At 42.5% G+C, this 22,410-nt stretch overlaps 1 protein-coding gene across 1 annotated transcript in view; it reads right to left on the bottom strand.

The window, feature by feature from the left end:
- LOC126485131 (aromatic-L-amino-acid decarboxylase-like) overlaps positions 1 to 22,410 on the bottom strand; it is a 179,549-nt gene that overhangs the window by 134,878 nt on the left and 22,261 nt on the right. The window contains exon 2 of the mRNA XM_050108775.1: positions 11,012 to 11,105. Within this exon, the coding sequence (XP_049964732.1) occupies positions 11,012 to 11,091 (80 nt within the window). The 5' untranslated portion in view covers positions 11,092 to 11,105. The remainder of the gene's footprint in view (positions 1 to 11,011; positions 11,106 to 22,410) is intronic.

The following is a 22,410-nucleotide window of genomic DNA, read 5'->3' on the forward strand; positions in this document are numbered from 1 at the left end:
GTATTTGCTCTAGCAATACGACTCAGTCAGAATGAAGTCACAAGGAAGTGTCACCGAGGTGTGCTATGGGGGTATCAATGCGGTGAACCTAATGTTTTGGGCTAGTTAAGATAGCGGACACCGGCTTGAAGTTTGTGACGTAATGCCACCTAACCTCTTTTATTACCTCCCTGGGTTTCACATTTTGTTAGCTATGGTTCAAATTGCTCTGAGCACTATGCGACTTAACTTCTGAGGTCATCAGTCGCCTAGAACTTAGAACTAATTAAACCTAACTAACCTAAGGACATCACACACATCCATGCCTGAGGCAGGATTCGAACCTGCGATCGTAGCGGTCGCTCGGCTCCAGACTGTAGCGCCTAGAACCGCACGGCCACTCCGGCCGCCTCATATTTTGTTAATTTTCTCTTTGGTTGAATCGTAACAGAAATAGAAATTCCTCACAGAGTGCCGCATGCAAATCACGCTTATAATACACCGAATCAACAGAGTGCCCTGTAACTTTAAGAGCTGGAAACCCAAAGAAACAAAAGTTACCATAATATTACTAGAAAGAAAACTGAATAAAATGTCACACTCCTGCATATCAAACTATTGTCCAGGTAATGTGCGTGAAAAGTAATAGATTTATCATACAGATGTTTTCATTCATTAATACTAATCATTACAATACTGTCCATTGTGAAAAGCAAGCTGTCTCAATCGAGGCATTTGGACCATCTACTTCGAGTGAGATAGTTTAGTTTTCTTAAATTGGCTGTTTATAAACAGATTCGAATGTCAAGCAATACAGTACTTTCCCATCAGTTGTAGTGGAATTAATTCGTGGACATTTTTAAACACAAAACGTACAATCTAATCTCGAACGAAAGGTACCAATAAAAGTTTACAGCTTTAGGCGAAACCTTGAACAACGTGATGAACAATTTTATGTTGTAAGCCAAAGCGTCTGTTACGTTATATTACATTAGAATCAAATTTTAATGCATGAAAATTTAGGTTTAAGGGAGTGAAGAGCTTCCAGCTAGAAACAATTGATCAGATATCTTTCAAGTGTTGAAGGTGGTAGGTTCACAGAATTATATCAATGCATGCCACTTAATCGTCACGTGACAGTTACAGAAACAAACGACGAACTGTAGAAACTAACGGATTTTCGAATGCCATTCAAGATTTGTGTGTTTAGGGATGAGTCAAACTAAAAAAGTACGGTACTATATGTATTTGACAATTTTAAAACGTGAATCTAATTTAACGCTCTATTGGTCGGCTGACAGGAACATTTACCATTAAGTAATGTTCATCTACTACGGTGTGTAATTCTTCTTAGCGAGCTGTATACGTTGAGATAAAGATACTCACAAGAATTCAGTTCACAAAGCTGAACTTTCTGTGATGCTTTCATTGAGCAAGAATATCTGCGGAGTCAGCTGTAGATTGGTAATCTAGGTCCTGAGCATAAAGTACTCTATTAACATGTCACCAACATCAATCTGGGTCGCGTTCTCGCTTTCCTAGCATGGGGTCCCGCGTTCGATTCCCGGCGGGGTCAGAGATTTTCACCAGTCTCGAGATGACTGGGTGTTTGTGTTGTACTCATCATTTCATCATCATTCCTGTAAGTGGTGAGTTTGGGCTGAGCAAAGGTTGGGCATTTTTACGAGCGCTGATAACCGCGCAGTTGAGCGCCCCACAAACCAAACATCATCGTCATCATCATCAATCTGGGATTCTACGCGACCTTTAAGGTAAGTACCACAAAAGTGTAATTATAGTAATTCTGGTGGTATGAGGAGCTTTACATGTTGAAAACCATCGAGACACAGCGTAATTTATGGTATCGTAGGGCTAATGTATGAGGCTTTATCGCCATGTATTTACAAGACACGTTCTAGATAATTTTTTAGTTTCATAGTGTCCTAGTACTGTCCCATGAATAAATGCCCTTTACGAGCTATTTTCGTCTGCAGATAAGATTTATGTATGACAGTTTGAGTCATTTCTCCTGTATTATACAGATTTCAAAGTCATGTTTATTTTAAAGTAGCCACAATACGAAGCTGTAGCAATACTTCTAATGTTCTAGAGAATTTTTACATGTGATCAGTATTTTAGTTTTTTTACGGATGAAGGAAAATTAAAAAAAAAATTGTACCAGAAAACAGGAAGGAAAGAAATTTATTCCTGAAAATATTTCAGTACGTGCTCGTAAAGATTTCTTTGATATGAAAAAATTCCAGATGTGTGTGTACACGTGCGCACGCGTTTGTGTGTGTGTGTTTGTGTGTGTGTGTGTGTGTGTGTGTGTGTGTGTTGTGTGTGTGTGTGCATGTGCGCGCGTAAAATATTAGTGTCCGCTTGTGCGCCATAAAGAGAAAAAATAAAAAGGTATGGCTAAGTACAAATCTCTGATCTACAGCATATTATAGCTCCAAATGCATTTATTGAGGGTCACTTTCATTTTAGCAATATCGCAGCAGGGAAATTTATTGGAATAGACGCTCAGTACTACGATCAAAGGCTGTAAAAAAAAAACAAAAAAAACTTAGTTGTGGCGATTCCTTCTTTGTCAGCAAGGAAAAAATAAAATAACATCATCTGAGTTGTGACACTTGTCACTAAAAAGCGTAATGCCCTTGCATTAATCTCTTCGAAACTTTAAGCCAACCTTATTTCAGATATGTAATGTAAACGGTTGTGAGATACCAATGAAATGCATGCAGAAAATCCATAGTACTTTTGTACGGAATCTATCTGACTTAGTCATCTAGTGACACTCAAAATCTACAGAGTGTTTACGGCACACCTTCAGGCGTGCCGAAGTTAACATGAGCTGTTTCTTCGATCTCGTCGCAGAACGCCTCAGTAAACTGTGTAAGGAAGTCACGTTTTTACTCATCACTAAATCAAATACCAGTGTATCAAAGGTAAACGTAACGATGGATCAGATGTAAACAGGAATTTCATGTAGTGTCTCGTATAACAAACGGATCGAGGAACGGCCTTGAATGTATACTCGTGGGAGTATGCAGAAAGAGGTGCTTCGCTCAAGGCCGTTCTGTGACACACAAATATCGTCAATAGTGCAGTGAATGACTGAGAGGTGTGCTCTTGCTATCGCCCCATTTCCTTCCCCATCCTTACATATTTCGAGCCTGTGGCCCATCTTTAAGTATGTCACTGGCGACGTGGCGTTAAATCCTAACCTTCCTTCCTTCCCTTTTCCTTTGACTATTTGAAATACCATACAATGGGATATCTACTCATTTTTTGACGTTAGTAATGTGACCACTTTATCGAAGTCTCACAGTTAAAAAACTTCTTTACAAAAATGTATAGTCATCAATGATGTTTTCGATTACAGGAAATGCTGAGCACTGTCGGCTACTTTTCTTCGCATCAAGGGATAAAATGCTTTCGTCAGTACATTTGCCAGAGACAGTTGTATCTTTAGAAGGAGAGCAGATATTAGTTTTCCTACGTATTTGGCTTTTAGAGTAACCTGGTTCCACCAGCAAGAGAAATGACGAGAAAATTTGAAGCTGCAACTATTACAAAAAATACGAAAAAGAAATAAGCGATGTTTTGGTGCAGCTATTGATGTTCTGTTACTGACTTGGTGGCCTTGCGGTTCTAGGCGCTGCAGTCCGGAACCGCGGGACTGCTACGGTTCGAATCCTGCCTCAGGCATGGATGTGTGTGATGTCCTTAGGAGGAGGAGGAGGAGGAGGAGATTAGTGTTTAACGTCCCGTCGACAACGAGGTCATTAGAGACGGAGCGCAAGCTCGGGTGAGGGAAGGATGGGGAAGGAAATCGGCCGTGCCCTTTCAAAGGAACCATCCCGGCATTTGCCTGAAGCGATTTAGGGAAATCACGGAAAACCTAAATCAGGAGATGTCCTTAGGTTAGTTAGGTTTAAGTAGTTCTAAGTTCTAGGGGACTGATGACCTAAGATGTTAAGTCCCATAGTGCTCAGAGCCATTTTTTACTGACTTGGTGCACAAGGATAAAGAATGCTGAAACGCGCATATTACTACTTTCTCTTTCTCTCTTTTGGCATAACACGCTTGTCTCGGCATTCGACATCGCAATGGTTCTCCAACAATCGTTTCTTCACTTTTACTGGTACATTAAGAACTCTCGATTAGGCGGAATCCGTTGCAGAAGTGTTTGTGACCTTGCTTACAGACCAGATTAAAAATCCCCAAATGGAATTTTTTTTGGATTGTCTGAAGATGCGTTTGGAGGGCAGCGATTCAGTTATGCTGAAATAGTAAAAGAATTCGTTCAGAAATTGAGAACACTGAACGGTTGCCGTAGTTCATTTCCATCACTGCGCATTTGGGAGGACGACGGTTCAATCCCGCGTCCGGCCATCCTGATTTAGGTTTTCCGTGATTTCCCTAAATTGCTCCAGGCAAACGCCGGGATGGTTCCTTTGAAAGGGCACGGCCGACTTCCTTCCCCGTCCTTCTCTAATCCGATGAGACCGATGACCTCGCTGTCTGGTCTCCTCCCCCAAACAACCCAACAGCATCCACCACTGCCGAAACCAAATTGTTAATAATAGACGATGACGGAAGGAAATCGGTAATTTCGTTCTGAAATCAGTGTGATTATGCTCGACAATAAATTATGTACTGTATTACTGTCACTCGCAGGTAAAGTGGTCTTGTTTGGTTCTGGAAAAGAATGTACAAAGTTGAAATTATCAAAGTATTGATGATAAAATCTATAACAACCAGGTTGGTCCAACAGTGAAATTTTTTATCAAACCTCACAAAATGGTACTACCTGTGCTAGATCACTATCAGTAAAGAACTCAAGATCTACTTAAACTTACTTTAAACTTGAATGAAATTTTCACTCTGCAGCGGAGTGTGCGCTGATATGAAACTTCCTGGCACACAGTTTTAATCTGCACTTGCCCGTGATAGGCAAAGGTTCCGAGTTCGAGTCTCGGTCCAGCACACAGTTTTAATCTGCCAGGAAGTTTCATATCAGCGCACGCTCCGCTGCAGAGTGAAAATCTCATTCTGGAAACATCTCCCAGGCTGTGGCTAAGCCATGTCTCCGCAATATCCTTTCTTTCAGGAGTGCTAGTTCTGCAGGGTTCGCAGGAGATCTTCTGTAAAGTTTGGAAGGTAGGAGACGAGATACTGTCAGAAGTAAAGCTGTGAGGACGGGGCATGAGTCGTGCTTGGGTAGCTCAGTTGGTGTCGGCACGGTTGCTCAGCGTGTTCGGTCAGAGGGTTAGCTGCCATTTGTAATAAAAAAACTGAGCTAATGGATCAATAATGAACTTCAACAGGCGTCAGGGGACGTCCACCCCGAACAATTGCAACGACCAATAACGAACAAAATGAGTTAAAAAAAAAAAGAAGTTGGCAGAGCACTTGCTCGCGAAAGCAAAGGTCCCGAGTTCGAGTCTCGGACCGGCACACAGTTTTAATCTGCCAGGAAGTTTTACTTTAAACTTGTTTAAAAAGGAGAGTTAGCGTCTACCGGACTGTGTTCAACCGACACCCCCGGGATAACAAGGCCGTCCAACAGTGTTAGTGACGTCACACTAAGCGGCCCATAGCCGACGCAGCAGTCCACGGACACCTCCGTACAGACGCGCCTGCTGCTAACGATCTTCTGTCCGTCATTCAGAAAGGAGCGAACTATGATTCGAACCAAATACCAAATTATATATATTCTTGTAAACAGCATAAAGGTTCATAACGAAATACCGATTACATATACGGGCAGGAATAAGTTTAATCGATTGAGGAACTTTGCCACTATTTTATAATTGTCAGAACACTATTTAGCTTTAAAACTTGCATACAGGTGGCGACAAATGCCAACTGACAGCAGGACTTAACATTTTCAAGCTATTGCACTGAAAGTAAATTATCTTAAACACTGTCATACATAGCGAAACCCTCACAACTTTCGTTTACAATAAGGTAACAAGAGTTCGCTTTATCTCATAAAACACATGACTATTGTGAATTTACTCATATGTTCATGGTGACAGCTCTTTTCAAGAATTTTTACAAGTGTATCCCCAGTAATAAAGAATGGAAACAAAAGATAGATATCAAATATTCTCCTTTTAACATAGACATCACTGAACACAAGATTCTGTCTTGCACTGTGATACTAAGGGACTGCTCTTTCCTTTAAGAAAAGCCTGACAATTTGAAGTTCACTCTGCTATTGAAGATACACTTCTTGAAACAATATTAAAAATGTTATGAAAGGTAAGGAAATGAAAAACAACCAAGTGCATTACATGTAAGAATGTGAGCAAAAGGCTGAGGCTCTCTTTACTTACCATTTTCAATCTCTCTACAGCTTTTCCACGTAGAAATCACCAACTGCAAGTCTCATTATTGCTGTCTGTTACTAACAAAGTGCTTTTCTATTTAGAAAACCTGACAATTTGATGTTCATTCTGGTACTGAAGATAAACACATTTCAGAGGAGTTCTAGAACCTATTCCTGCACGTATATGTAATCGGTATTTCGTTATGAACCTTTATGCTGTTTACAAGAATATATATAATTTGGTATGTGGTTCGAATCATAGTTCGCTCCTTTCTGAATGACGGACAGAAGATCGTTAGCATCAGGCGTGTCTGTACGGAGGTGTCCGTGGACTGCTGCGTCGGCTATGGGCCGCTTAGTGTGACGTCACTAACACTGCTGGACGGCCTTGTTATCCCGGGGGTGTCGGTTCAACACACGAATGTGAGAAAGAAGAATGATAAATGACAGAATTTTTGTGTTCTTGTTCTCTTCCACGAAACTGCAGTTCTGTTCGTAATCGGACATCGATTACCAAAAAGTATCTCCAATTTTTTTTCACTGTCTCTCTGTCATCCAGCTTCTTTCTTTCTTTCTTTAGTCGGATCATTAACAGCCAGAGAAGCCAAGTGTAGCTAAACTGAATTAGCAGCAGTTCTTATTTAGACTAGAATGAAAATTAAAGCCGGCCAGAGTGGCCGAGCGGTTAAAGGCGCTACAGTCTGGAACCGCACGACCGCTACGGTCGCAGGTTCGAATCCTGCCTCGGGCATGGATGTGTGTGATGTCCTTAGGTTAGTTAGGTTTAAGTAATTCTAAGTTCTAGGGGACTTATGACCACAGCAGTTGAGTCCCATAGTACTCAGAGCCATTTGAACCATTTTTGAAAATTAAATTCTGCTCAAGTAAGTTGGAAATTGTAGAGCGACAAAACCATTTCGAAGTTACAATTCAGAACCGATAACGATTTTTCTTTATGAACGTGAAGAATAGATTTTAACAAATGATAACCACAATTGGTAGGATGACGCACGTGTACCCAAGTTCTGTTCGCTGCCCATCCTTCTGACACTTCGTTTTCCATGATGTACTTGAACACATAGGCTTTATTCATTGGTCCACATGGTTATTAGCCTCTCTCGCATTCTCAGTAATGTTATTCCTTTCCGAATCCTAGTTAGCTACGATAGTGTTATATTTCCAGTGATACCACTATCGACGATGCCACGACCACAACTATGCTCTCCGCCCTTCTTCCTTCGACCGTCACAAAAATAATATGTGGGAAACGTTCCATTTTTCTCCTTCTACTTCATGGATCACATATGGAGCCAGTTCCATCACTTCAAATCATCTTTACATCTGATTTTTCGTCTTTCTGTGCTTCATTTTTTATTTCATTTGTAGTTCAATTTGACTTTAAGAAACCTTGTGTTGTCCATCCCTTGTACAGGCCAATATGTCTTTTTGCATTACATATTTATTATGCTTTTAATTGTTGGATTTTTTATTTCTTGATGCATAGTTTTCAATAAATTATATCGCAAGCGTTACGAGATATATTAATAATATTAGTGATGTACATGTATTCATCCAGATTGTCCTGTTTATTATCTTCTTAGAAAATTTCAATCCTTAGTCGAGACAATTTTGTGTTCGGACCTCTCGTTACTTCCAAAGACGTTATATGTCTTTTCATATCAATCACAGTTAAGGATGGTTGTATCTGGCCTAGTGTTCAACGCATCTGCACATATTCGCAATAAGGGTAATGAAGGACGCAACTGCTCATTATGGGAGTATGTAAGAACTTTTTTCAGTCTAAAAGAAAAGTAATGAACAGCAAGTTGTTGTGGCGTTCCACGTGCCTGTCAAGGCTCTATCACACACCAGAATACAAATAACACTCTCCATGTGTTGTTTGAAATCACACTTTCAAAAGGGTAGGCATAATGGTACAGTACCGTACAAAAAGTTAGATGATGGATCATTCAGAAAAATGAAAAAAAAATGTTTAGGCTAAACAACATTACAACAGAGGAACAGACCGACTAATATTAAGTCTTTTTGCAGGAGTGGTTTTTTAAGACGAGTTGTAAGAATTCTAAATTTGGAAGTCTTCACTTGTGACACGAAATGAATAAAACTGTAATGAGTTAGCTTCTAAATACTTAGGAAGAGTATCATTTCTCGTTGCAGCATCACGCAGAGAAAGTGTCAGATAAGTTAATACGTTGAAACAGGTCTTTAATTCCTGCGATCTAGGCGCAACACCCGCTATGTTAAAATCGGACGAAAAGCCATCCACCAGGGCTTTTGTTGCACAGTAATTTGTTTGATCAACATCGGATTCTGTTTGTAATTTTGACTGTCTTTCATCAAACGATTCCGTTACCAATACAAGGAGCAATTATAGAGGTTCAAAATGGCTCTGAGCACTATGGGATTTAACATCTGAGGTCATTAGTCCCCTAGACTTAGAACTATTTAAACCTAAGGACATCACACACATCCATGCCCAAGGCAGGATTCGAACCTGCGACTGTAGCGGCAGCGTGGTTCCGGACTGAAGCGCCTAGAGCCGCTGTAGAGGTTCGTCGACAGTAACATGACTAATGAAAGACCTAACACCCACGAATCATGACCAAAATTACTGAAGTACAGCATGGCCCGTAAAAGACTTTTTGAGGTATTTGATGCAGGGAGCTGAAGATTTTACTGTGTTACTCGTCACTGCCTCATTATATATATATTTGAGTTATTTAGTTGTTTACATTAAAATTAGATTTGTTGGTACGATATTTTACTCGTTTGTGTGAAATGATCTAAGTGATCGTCTTTGCACTTCCTGTTGATGCATAGTTATCCTATAGAGATAGGACAGTGCTCTTTAGGTACTGCTCGAAGGCCAATAATATTTCCACATATGGTGCCTACGAAAGCTTTCTTCTCGAGTTAAAATGTAGACTTCTGCCAAATCTAGTTAAAGTAGCAATAGATATACCATTCACTGAAATGTTTAGCACATAATGAAATCACCACCTTGGTCATTACATTTCGTTAGAATGCTGTCACGAAAGAGGAGAAATACCATCAACTCTTTTGATTAAAACACTATTATCATTTACGTCTACCTCTAATTTATGCAAGTTACGTTACGGTGTGTAGCGGAGGACACTATAATTTTTCGCTCCTTTTCTGTTCCGTTTGCAAATAGCGTGGAGACCACCACTTAGCCAAGCCTTCGTATGAGCTCTAATACCTTTTATTCTACCGCCGTGGTTATTTAGTGGAGAATATACGAGAGATGGTAATAATACCTTGCTTGACTCTTGTTACAATGAACGTTCTGGAATTTTTAACAGTATACCTCTCCGTGTTGCACAATGCCTGTCTTGTAGTGTCTGCCAACCAGCACTTGGCGGAACACAATGCTCTTCTCCGGATCTTCTTCATCTACTACATGGTAAGAATCTGGGACAATCCGTGAAGGTTTGTCAAGAGCGTCAGTTCTGCAGTGCTAGTAGTAACAGACGGAAAGCCATCGACTAAAACAGAAGTAATATCCGACGTTCCCTAAGGAAGTGTTGCAGGCCATTTATTGTTCCTGATCTATATTAACGACATAGGAGACAATCTGAGTAGTCGTCTTAGATTGTTTGCAGATGATGCTGTCATTTACCGTCTTGTAAAGTCATCAGATGATCAAAATGTCTTGCAAAATGATTTAGATAAGATATCTGTATAGTGCGAAAAGTGACAATTGACCCTGAATAAAGAAAAGTGTGAAGTTATTCACTTGAGTACTAAAAGAAATCGGTTAAATTTCGATTACGTGATAAGCCACACAAAACTGAAGGCTTTAAATTCAGCTAACTAGTTAGGGATTACAGTTACCTACATTGGAACGATCACATAGATAATATTGTGGGTAGAGCAAACCAAAGACTGCTATTCATTGGCAGAACACTTAGAAGGTGTTTCAGGTCTACTAAAGGGACTGCTTGCACCACGCTTGTCCGCCCTATTCTGGAGATTGCTGTGCGGTGTGGGATCCGCATCAGGTGGGGTCCGCAGCTCGTGGTCGTGCGGTAACGTTCTCGCTTCCCACGCCCGGGTTCCCGGGTTCGATTCCCGGCGGGGTCAGGGATTTTCTCTGCCTCGTGATGACTGGGTGTTGTGTGCTGTCCTTAGGTTAGTTAGGTTTAAGTAGTTCTAAGTTCTGGGGGACTGATGACCATAGATGTTAAGTCCCATAGTGCTCAGAGCCAAGCCATCAGGTGGGACTGACGGATGACATCGAAAAAGTACAAATCAGGGCAGCTCGTTTTGTATCATCGCGAAACAGGGGAGATAGTGTCACAGACATGATATGTGAATTGGAGTGGCAATTATTAAAACAAAGGCGTTTTTCATTGCGACGGGATCTTCTCATGAAATTTCAATCACCAGTTTTCTCCCCCGATTGCGAAAACATTCTGTTGGCACCCACCTAGGGAGAAATGATCATCACGATAAATTAAGAGAAATCAGGGCTCGCACAGGAAAACTGAAGTGCTCGTTTTTCCCGCGTGCCGTTCGAGAGTGGAACGGTAGAGAGACAGCTTGAAGGTGGTTCACTGAACCCTCTGCCAGGCACTTTATTGTGAATAGCAGAGAAATCACGTAGATGTAGATGTAGGAGAAGAGAGCACGGAGCGGGCGACTTACCTGTCCCGGATGTTCTCCAAGTAGTCGGCGACGTAGTCGACGGTGGCTTTGGCGAACTCTCTGAACTGCTCGGCGTCCATGGCTGGCCCAGCGTCTGCAACACGAGAGGCGCGCTCCGTCAAGCCATTCCACAGTCCGGCGGCGAACTCGCAGTGCGCGCGCTTTGCGTCGCCTCTTCCATTCGGCCCGGAAGTGGCACGCACGTTCGCATAACTGTTTGCTGCGCGCTTTGGGCACTGCGGCTAATGTGGCCGCAGTGGCTTTCCTCGTCCCGATTTACCCAATGCTATCAAATCACCCGCCAGGCGCGCTTTGCTGAGACTAGTATAAGCACGGCGGGTCGAGTAAAGCGGAGACACCTGTTACGGAGTTTCTACGGCGCTTGGGGAGGCTGCTGGAAAGAAGAGGAAGGAAAGTAATGGAAAGTAGAGTTTACCGTCTCGTCGAAAGCATTTGAGGCAGCTGCTCAATTGGAGAAGGATAGACCAGGGAAACGGGGACGGCCTGGTTAATCCTGTCAAGGGCAGCGATAGCCGCACGTTGTGGCACAGCGTGGTACGGAATCGTCCGCGGAAGCAAGCACCGTTGTACTCGCCGCGAACGCGTGTCAGCGAACGCGCGTAGGTCACGAGATTCGTCACGATGAAAAGAAGCAATAATTTGCGTCCTTCGTCTAGATCCGGATTAGGGATCGCGGTTATCACCGAAACAGCAGGTTTTCAGTTATATCGTTATTTTTCCGCCAATTTAACTTGACTGTTGAAACCGCTCAAAATAACAGGTTTCTGGAATAACCGGGACAGCGACCACCTGGCGGCGGCTCCATTATGCTCTGGGGAACATTCATGTGGGCATCCATGAGTCCAGTGGAGCTCTTGCAAGGCACCATAACGGCCAAGGAGTATCGTACACTGGTTGCAGACTACGTGCACCCCTTCATGACGATCATGTTTCCCGACGGCAGTGGCACTTTTCAACAAGATAATATACCATGTCACAAGGCCAAGCATGTGATGGAGTGGTTCGAGGAACACAGCTCCAATAAATGTGCTGACCCCACAACTCGTCAGATCTGAACCTGATCAAATCCACTTGGGGTGTGATTCAACGTGGCGTCAGGGCTCATCGCCCCCCCCTCCCCCCCTCCAATCAAAATTTACGCGAATTACGTGACTTGTGTATGTAGAAGTGGTGTCAATTCCCTCATTGCCGATTGGTCACCACTGTGAAAAAAGTGGACATATCGCCTATTAGGCAGCTGGTCAAACGTTGGCTGATTAGTGTATACTGTGAATGAATTGTTAAGCTATTAGTTTTTACTGTTACTGTAAGATCCTGCCTGTCCTATTACTTCAGAGAAATGGTGGACAAATCTGCAATCTCTAAAAGCAAATGAAACGTTGCTCTTTACTGCTACTTCACTTTGTAAAAGTATTTCTACACTAGGGTTGGTACCACTCTCTTATACAACCTATGATGAGCGGCGACAGCGAGAAACTACCGTGTAGATCAGATATGGGCTAGTCCTGCACGCCTCACGTACACATGTACCTTATGCCATGACACACGGCAACAGGGACATTATTGTCTCAGCAATACTGTCCCAATTCGCATTGTTATTAAAATATCACTGATCGCTTTTCCCATTTTCTATAATAACGCAATATTTCAAACCACTGCAAATTTTACGAATAAAAACCACTCCTTTTTTAACAAAAGGTTTATTTAAAAATAAAAGATTTTAGTATTGCTGCTATGGAAGGTTGATATTGCGTTTTTTGCTCGGTTATTAGTAAAAAAAAAAACACCTGTTGCAACCGAGACCAAAAAATAAAAAAAAAACCACCGTTAACTGTTTGTTTTTCCCATGCCTAATTCGGAAGTGGGACCAGCACTTGCTAAATTACAGGCTAATATTCTGTTGATTGATTGTAAGGTTTTGGCTAGTAAATTGTTCCATATTATTGCTCTTCACATGCAATGTACAAGTAATTTTACGTAAAAAAGGCGAGTAGATGTTACTCAGGTAGTCGCCTTTGTTACGTAAAATCAGTACCATATTTCTTGTAAAGAACAACACCATACAATAATTTGAAAGTTAAAATACAAACATCAACATAAATGATCGGTTATAATTTAGCCAGTACCGCTAGACTGTCCAGACAGGATTTTATGAGTCAAGCTTTATGAAAAGTTTCTTAAAAGCGTGTTGATCACCTATGGAATGCAACATAGCTTCGATTCCGCATGGCATGCCTCTGTCAAGTCCTTATCAAGTTTCTCGAGGTATGTGGCACCAGAAGTCTGCGCACATGTCTCACAATTCCTGTAAATTACTTGCCAGTGGTTTGCGAGCGCGATTCAGATGCCCATTAGCGTCCCAGATGTGTTCAACTGGGTTCGGATCACGTAAATTTGGTGACCAAGACATCAACGTGACTTCACTGTCACGCTCCTCAAACAACTGTAGCGGAATTCTGGCCTTCTGACACGGACAGTTATCCTGTTGGAAGGTGCCATCACCATTTGAGAAGACACAAAGCGTGAAGGGATGCAAGTGATCCGCAATATGATCACGTACTTCACAAGTGTCATGGAGTCTTCGTTTACTACCAATGGTCCCCCACAGCTTAATATTACCTCCCCTGTTCTGCGTCTGTGGCGTGGTTCATGTTACGAGTAGCCGTTCGCCTTGATTACGGCGTATCCACATAGGACACATTTGCCTTGATACACGATCCAAACACGATGATCCTATGCCCAATGCCAAATAATGTCTTTAAAGGGTCAAAAGCGATTTGAGGTGAAAAAGCTAGTTGCCTTAACAGACTATATGTATAGCAAATATTGCGGAAATGGTAAGTTTTATTGATGAGTTGTTTTCACAGAATGGATTGGTAGTCAGGGGCTCGTATTGTTAGCCAATCAACAGATTGTAATAATACTTAGAAAGATTATTTTTTTGTGCAAAGGTATACTTTTTTAAGTGGCACATTGTCTATTGAAATTAACAAACTAAAAAGTAGGGTAAATCTGAATGCCAATGGTGTTTGTAGCAGGATTCTAGTGCGAGTTGTTCACGAGGTATCATACTTTGAAAAGTTCCCACATCGACACTTGTACAATACCTGTAGTAGCACACATTAAAGAACAACACAAGTGCATGCACTAGTTTTATGGCTTCTGAACAGTAACGAGGCAACTGGCAATCACAGGTTGTGTACAAACTGGCCACCGGAAGCGTCAATACCCACTTCCAGTCTGGTACGGAACGACTGTTGCACATATGCTGGCATTTTAGCGGAGATGTCTGAGCAGGCTGTAGTAATACGTCGTTGCATATCATCGGATGTATTTGATTTGTTCTTCTAGAAAGCGTCTTTCAGTTTTCACCACAGAAAAACGTCTACAGGCGTCAAATCCGGCGAACGGGACGATCAAGTTACAGATTCTCAGCGTCCAATCCAACGATTTGGAAACTATTCGTCGCGACATGCTGCAGTACTTCGTTGCCTATGAGCTGGACAGCCATGACGTTGGAACCACAAGTATCTTATAATCTGCAGAGGAACGTCTTCTAGCATACGTGGAAGGTGGTCTGATAGGAGGTTGCGATACTTTTGAGTGTTCAGTATTCCGTCTATGAAACATGGGCCTATGAGCTGAGATTCACTATCCCACACTACACGTTTTAGTACCAGTGACAAATACTTGGCCGCCAAACTTATCGACATAGCCAGGACTTTTGACAACCTGTGGTAGCCGTCCCTCTTCGCCAGGTTATGGGAAATGAGGCTATCAGCTTACCTCTACAGTAGCCTCCTCGAATACTGCGGAGGCAGAGTGGCGGAGTGGAGGGCTGGTACACGAGTGGTTGTCAAGAAAATAACGAGGGGATGTCCACAGGGCTCGATCTGCGGACCAATATTCTGGGATATCACAATCGAGCCCTTGCCGAACACGCTGGATGGTGACGATAGGGTAAGAGGTGTGGTGGCGTACGCAGATGACCTACTCGTAGTGGTGTCAGACAACTAAAGAGCAGCACTAGAGACAAAAGGCACGCAACTTCTTCAGAAAATTAACAATTGATTCAAAGAAAATAAATTAAAAATCGCCCCAACAAAACTGTATATTTACTGCTCAGAGCGACACTACAGAGGAATCCAGTTCTAAAATTAGACAATACAGGCATACAGAGGGAGCAAGCCACACGTTATCTAGGACTGCATCTAGATGAAAAACATACTTTTAACTATCATATGAAACTGACAATTGATAAAGCCTCCAAAATTATGCGCAAACTAGAAAGACTCAACACAACTAAGTACAAATTACCTATTAAGACGATAGGGACGTACCACATTGCGATATATGAATCTATCGCATGCTTCGCCGCAAGTGCGTAGGCTCACAGACTGAACACACAGACTAACAAGACAATCGCAAGACGAGGTCAACGTAGTGTACTCTTGAGAATGGAGCCTATAACACCACATCACTAGAGGCACTTTGCGTTGTGATGGGGACCTGTTCTATAGATATAACAATACGTTATAGAGCTGCACTTTACTGGTTTAAGAGGGACCGAAATGCAACAGTTACTCGGGTAACTGTTGCATATTAGTAAGAAGAGAGATGGCAATAAGATCGACCACACTCCGGCTAGGTATCAACCAAACGAACCTGGAGAAGGCGTCTACCACTACGAGAATATACGAATTGCTCTTTTTCGTCCGGGGAAGAGGGCACACATAATCAGCAAACAGTTTGTCGAACGGATGCTCTTTCCGCTCCGACTGCAGCAATCCCATCGCTAGGGAGTTACTTACAATCTCTGCATCATCTAATATCTTTATAAAGTGTCGGCCAGGTCAGCTGCTCCTTGACCTTCTCTAAGGTTTTATAAAGGCCTAAATACCCTCCTGCTGGAGGGTCATGGAAGTACCGGAACATTGGAATCACTGAGGTTCGTGGAAGACAAATTATAGCTTCCCCAGACAACAGGGCCCTACGACTGAAAACATTCGGGGCACTGGTTTTTGGAGTTGGTGCACTGTGCATTAGATAGGGGAATCTCCTCTACCCTGGAGATACTTTTGCGCAGACTTAGGAGTAAGACTGTCTCAGTGACCAGGACAGAACTTTAGATTCTTTTCAGAATTAATATCATCGGTTTTATCTTCCGTCATCAATCATTGGAGAGCCCCGCAGTTCAGAGGTCAGTGGCTACACCATCTGATTTTCCAGCATCGGCGAAATAGGGACCTGTAATTGTTTTTAACGCCCTCAGCAGCGTATGCTATCGTTTTGGCGCTACAGTATTCATGATTTTGCATGTGGAGTTTTCAGCGTTCTCATTTGCTATCGATATTGTGTCGCACAGTTGGGGTTCATAATTATCCCTCTTAACCAACCCACTCATAACAGATTACTGTATTCAGTATTTCAGAACAGGTACCCCTTTAAAAAAGCTGCCAACTATTTATTCTCTACACCATTATTTTGTACCCTTGCGCTACTAAAGCATTGTTCAATGAATCACATATTTGCTGGTTTATTAGATAAAATAAATGTTGTTGAGACTTGATTTGTTGATCATTTAGCAGTCAGTTGATAAATTTCATTTCCTGCCCATTTTTATAACTATTGAGCATAGAAATTGATTAGTAACTTTATTAAATTTTAGCGTGTGTGCAAACCTTTTTGCTGCTCATCTACATGGTTATTTCATTAATGCTTTCGTTTCTCCATTGTGCGTAAGTTAAGGTGGTAGTTAAAAGGGGGGTAGGAGGAGAGGGGTTTGAGTGTATGACCAGCTCTCACGCAAATTCAGTTGAATCCAAGTGTTACACACACACACACTTCTCCATTCCGGCACCTCGCAAGGTGAATTCACATCTGTAATATCCAACGGTGGTTCAGATTCCCCACGAAACCTGAGCATCGACAGGGGGAAGACGTCAGAGATGCTCATGCTACACACGGCGGCCGCAGCTTGCACCCTTATGAGACGCCGCAGCCACGGCAAGCACGTCAGGTGGAGCCCTCCTATGACGAGTGCTGAGTACCGCGGCCCCGCTCACCCCAGTTGGTCTCTGAAGCTCTCTGTTCTCTGAAGCCGCTACTTACCCGCCATTGAATAGTAGAGAAATGACCTTGACGGATTTACATTTATGATTTGAACCGCTCCCAGGGCTGTTGTATACGCTTCAGACGACTTGATACACTCAGGACTTGGTTTGGTTATCCATTAACTTCGTGAACACCACTGCCGTTGACCTCAAGAACCACCTGTTAGTTACACCAGTCTGAGTTACCATCAGTGCGGGTGATATACCCTGTGTTCTACTTAAAACAGAGTAGGACAGAAAAAAAACATTTCCTTACGATTATCCTTTCTAGAGTTAATTTGTTCAGTCGTTGCACTCGAATTCAAGGGTTGGTCGTTCTATAAGAGCCTGGTCGATTCCTTTCCCCATGCTTACATATCTCAATTTGTGCTTCGTCAAGGAGATGTTAATTCGTCTTCTTCTACTTCTTTGTTTTCCCCTTAGAATTATGTGAGGAGCGAGTACAATGCTAAAACCTCTTGGAAGTAGCCTTTACCATCATATTTCTGTTGCCTTAAATATAGTAATGACAGTTATCAGAGACACATCCTTAACGATTTCTATTATTCGCAAACTAATACGAACAGGTAGAACCATGAGCTGGTTATCCTGGAGCGGATGGACAGTGATGACAAAGGTGGTATCTTGGGTGCACTTTAGCATGGTCTATGCCGTACTTCAATAGATGAATGTTAAGTGCCACGTGAGGCTGTGTTTTGTGTTGCGTCCTGCGGTCGGCAGGAAAAAGAACTAACAGTCAATCTGAACACGTTTCATTACAATTAAAGAAAAAAAAACGCCATCTTGGCATACACTAAGTTTTAAATGCGGGAACAACAAGAAAATCCACAACTCTTGTGGTGACAAACCAAACAAGGAAACAAGAAATTGGAAGAAAAGCACTGATAAATATCTACTCTACACAATACAAAATAAAACGTGCTACTGCAATGCTACGGCGAATGAATACAGTGCTAGGGCCGGCATAACTACTGGCCGGAGCTGTTCCTAGCGGTTGGTGAACACTGCCGGTCCAAGTGTGCTTATAAAGCCAGTCGGCGGAGTGCTACATCAATCCGATTGGTGGAACACTGACACATGTTGTCTGGCGAAGTAAGCCCGTGTTTGTTTGGAAAGTCTGTTATTGTTTCTGTCGATGTTTCTCTCCGCACTGCTGAGAGGGGGTTAGAAACTCGTTTAACGTGTAGGTTCTGCGGGCCCTCTAACAATAAGGGGCCACTACGACATTTTGAATATGGCAGTGCACCATCATACTGACTGGTCTGGGTATGTTTTTCCAGTGACTTCTCATTCTCAGACTAACTGATCCTATAGTGATAGGCAAATATATCCTTATCCACAACAAACACAATACTCAACAAAAATAACTAAGTTCGAGACTACACCAAAACTGAATCGTGCTGATTCCAAACATCTACAGTGTCGATTCGTGGTCTTCTTTTCATCATGGGGTTCAGCGGTACCTTCTCAATCTTTTCATGAACTGAAATTGGAAAAAAGGTCCCCTCCCTCCTCACCTCTCCCCATTCCAGCTCCTCCCGCCCACCCACCTAACTTCACTACTACAACACAAGCCTTCTTCCTGTAAAGGACCCGCAGGACGGACGGAAGATTAGGTCGTGATGTGTTGCCGACGACGAGGTCACCTCAGACGAAGCACAAGCTCGGGCTGGGCAGGTACGGGGAAGAAAAACAGACTTGCCGTTTACAAACGAATCATGGGTGTATTTGCAATGATCGATCCACGGAAAACACGTAAAATCAAACTGAACAGGGAACTGAATCCACGTCCTCATAACAGCGAATCCAGTGTTTTAGCCACAGCGCCATCTTTCTTGGCCTGTCTCGAAACAGGAGAGGAGGCCGTTGTCAGCACAATTGACAGAATGTAAACCTAAATTATGATACAGGGTGTTTCAAAAATGACCGGTATATTTGAAACGGCAATAAAAACTAAACGAGCAGCGATAGAAATACACCGTTTGTTGCAATATGCTTGGGACAACAGTACATTTTCAGGCAGACAAACTTTCGAAATTACAGTAGTTACAATTTTCAACAACAGATGGCGCTGCAAGTGATGTGAAAGATATAGAAGACAACGCAGTCTGTGGGTGCGCCATTCTGTACGTCGTCTTTCTGCTGTAAGCGTGTGCTGTTCACAACGTGCAAGTGTGCTGTAGACAACATGGTTTATTCCTTAGAACAGAGGATTTTTCTGGTGTTGGAATTCCACCGCCTAGAATACAGTGTTGTTGCAACAAGACGAAGTTTTCAACGGAGGTTTAATACAACCAAAGGACCGAAAAGCGATACAATAAAGGATCTGTTTGAAAAATTTCAACGGACTGGGAACTTGACGGATGAACGTGCTGGAAAGGTAGGGCGACCGCGTACGGCAACCACAGAGGGCAACGCGCAGCTAGTGCAGCAGGTGATCCAACAGCGGCCTTGGGTTTCCGTTCGCCGTGTTGCAGCTGCGGTCCAAATGACGCCAACGTCCACGTATCGTCTCATGCGCCAGAGTTTACACCTCTATCCATATAAAATTCAAACGCGGCAACCCCTCAGCGTCGCTACCATTGCTGCACGAGAGACATTCGCTAACGATATAGTGCTCAGGATTGATGACGGCGATATGCATGTGGGCAGCATTTGGTTTACTGACGAAGCTTATTTTTACCTGGACGGCTTCGTCAATAAACTGGCGCATATGGGGAACCGAAAAGCCTCATGTTGCAGTCCCATCGTCCCTGCATCCTCAAAAAGTACTGGTCTGGGCCGGCATTTCTTCCAAAGGAATCATTGGCCCATTTTTCAGATCCGAAACGATTACTGCATCACGCTATCTGGACATTCTTCGTGAATTTGTGGCGGTACAAACTGCCTTAGACGACACTGCGAACACCTCGTGGTTTATGCAAGATGGTGCCCGGCCACATCGCACGGCCGACGTCTTTAATTTCCTGAATGAATATTTCGATGATCGTGTGATTGCTTTGGGCTATCCGAAACATACAGGAGGCGGCGTGGATTGGCCTCCCTATTCGCCAGACATGAACCCCTGTGACTTCTTTCTGTGGGGACACTTGAGAGACCAGGTGTACCGCCAGAATCCAGAAACAATTGAACAGCTGAAGCAGTACATCTCATCTGCATGTGAAGCCATTCCGCCAGACACGTTGTCAAAGGTTTCGGGTAATTTCATTCAGAGACTACGCCATATTATTGCTACGCATGGTGGATATGTGGAAAATATCGTACTATAGTGTTTCCCAGACCGCAGTGCCATCTGTTGTTGAAAATTGTAACTACTGTAATTTCGAAAGTTTGTCTGCCTGAAAATGTACTGTTGTCCCAAGCATATTGCAACAAACGGTGTATTTCTATCGCTGCTCGTTTAGTTTTTATTGTCGTTGCAAATATACCGGTCATTTTTGAAACACCCTGTACAAATATGAAGGCACTAAAAAAAGCTGCTAAGATGACACTTCTGAAAATGGAGAACGTCATTTAGTTCTACAAGAAATTTAATTGGAGGAGTATTAGAAAGAGATTATTGAGAAATCGTTGCCGTTTTGATTTAAAGAGGTACAGCTATGGAAACGCAATAAAAATGGAAGACGATAAATTTTATATGTGTTACTTATTAAAAAACTATCGGAAATACGGTCTAGACTCCACAGAGGTAACTATAGAGAGCCATCAATTTCAGAAAATTACGGTAAACATGGCGAATGTGTAAAAAAAATTATGCTATTCCTTGTACATTGTAAAAACGGCTGAATGGGTAGAAATATACAGTTTCCTACGGCATGCTGAAGATGTGTCCAGAGGTAAGAGCACGCTTAGCGACAGGCACAGTCTGTGAAATAAAGAACAAGTTGGAAGGGAAATAACTGCAGTCGGCACATTTCTTAAGAACTGTCGGTTATGAGATGGAGTTCCTGGTAATCACATTAAGAACAATAGCATATAAAACATATATGATTGTTTCGCAGTGCTTTTAGTATGACATGAATGTTGAGAAAAGTATTTAATTTCCTTCCCAGTTTTCACTTTATCCTGCGAAGTAAGCTGAAGCCAAAAATAGAAGCGAAGTAAAGGTAGCTTGTTAGTTATAGGCAGAGTGCCATTAAAACAAACAGCTTATTCGACGAGACAAGATCGTAAACATGTCGTTCTCGAGAACGGAATGGATTTGTGTAAAGCAGCAAGAGATTCAAGGTTGTCTTAGTAACAGTCTTGAAGCGTAGTGCGTAGGACGAAGAGCTGCTAAAGATCTTCCAGGACTTTGGTCATCTATCTCTGGGAAACCCTGGAGTGTTGTATAACGTAAAAAACCAGTTAAAAGGAAGAATTTGGCGAAAGAAACTGAAGCAGGCTGTGTGGCAGGGGCAGAGAAGACTTTGCAAAATGTTGGTCAATGAAATGATTTATTTGTGAGCCTTATAGTAACTTGGGAGTCGAAGATAAGTAGCATCCGTCTTCCTCTGCATATATTAGTTTACTGTTGCGATGTTTATATGGTTTATACTGGAACGCATATGCGTTTCTTGCCATACTTCACAGAAGTATATTCCTTACAATATTACAATATAATGAGCAGCTGCATCTTTCGTTAATACTCTAATACATTAGTGTAGAGTACCAACAATTTTGAAGACACTTCTGAGACCGGTGATGGTTCTCCGTCCAAGATTCCACACTGCTTTATAGCAGTCAAGAAGTAACACCACCATTCCGTTTCCGTCTTTCCTGTGCCGCTTTATTCTGGAACTAAATTACATAGTAATGGCGGATATAACTGTGCCGTCATCACGGAGAGAATTGCCCCTCTTGAAAATATTCCGTGTATGACGTCCGAATGTTGCGGTTATGTTTTTCAAATAGAGTGCAACGAGATCTGAGCAGTCTGTGTAATGAACATGGCAGCAAGGTACGAGGTAACCGACTTTGAAAATCGGATGATAATCATTGCAAGTCGCACGGGTCGTAGCGTGTCGGATATTACACAATAATTCTGGTTGCCATGTTCAACAATGTCTGCGATGGAACTTCAGTATCACAGAGACAATATTTCTACACTCATAAACCCCTACACATGACGACTACAAATCTATGGAGAACAGACATCACGTTACATCTGCAGAGATCCATGGGTTGATCGAAGGTCTAGTGTCAGTCAGATCAACGTCATTTTGAATGTCGGACATCAGGAACCTATTTCTGTCAGAAATGCTCGGAGACAAAGACACTGCATAG

Source organism: Schistocerca serialis, chromosome 6 (genome assembly GCF_023864345.2).
Source record: "Schistocerca serialis cubense isolate TAMUIC-IGC-003099 chromosome 6, iqSchSeri2.2, whole genome shotgun sequence".
Lineage (NCBI taxonomy): Eukaryota > Metazoa > Arthropoda > Insecta > Orthoptera > Acrididae > Schistocerca > Schistocerca serialis.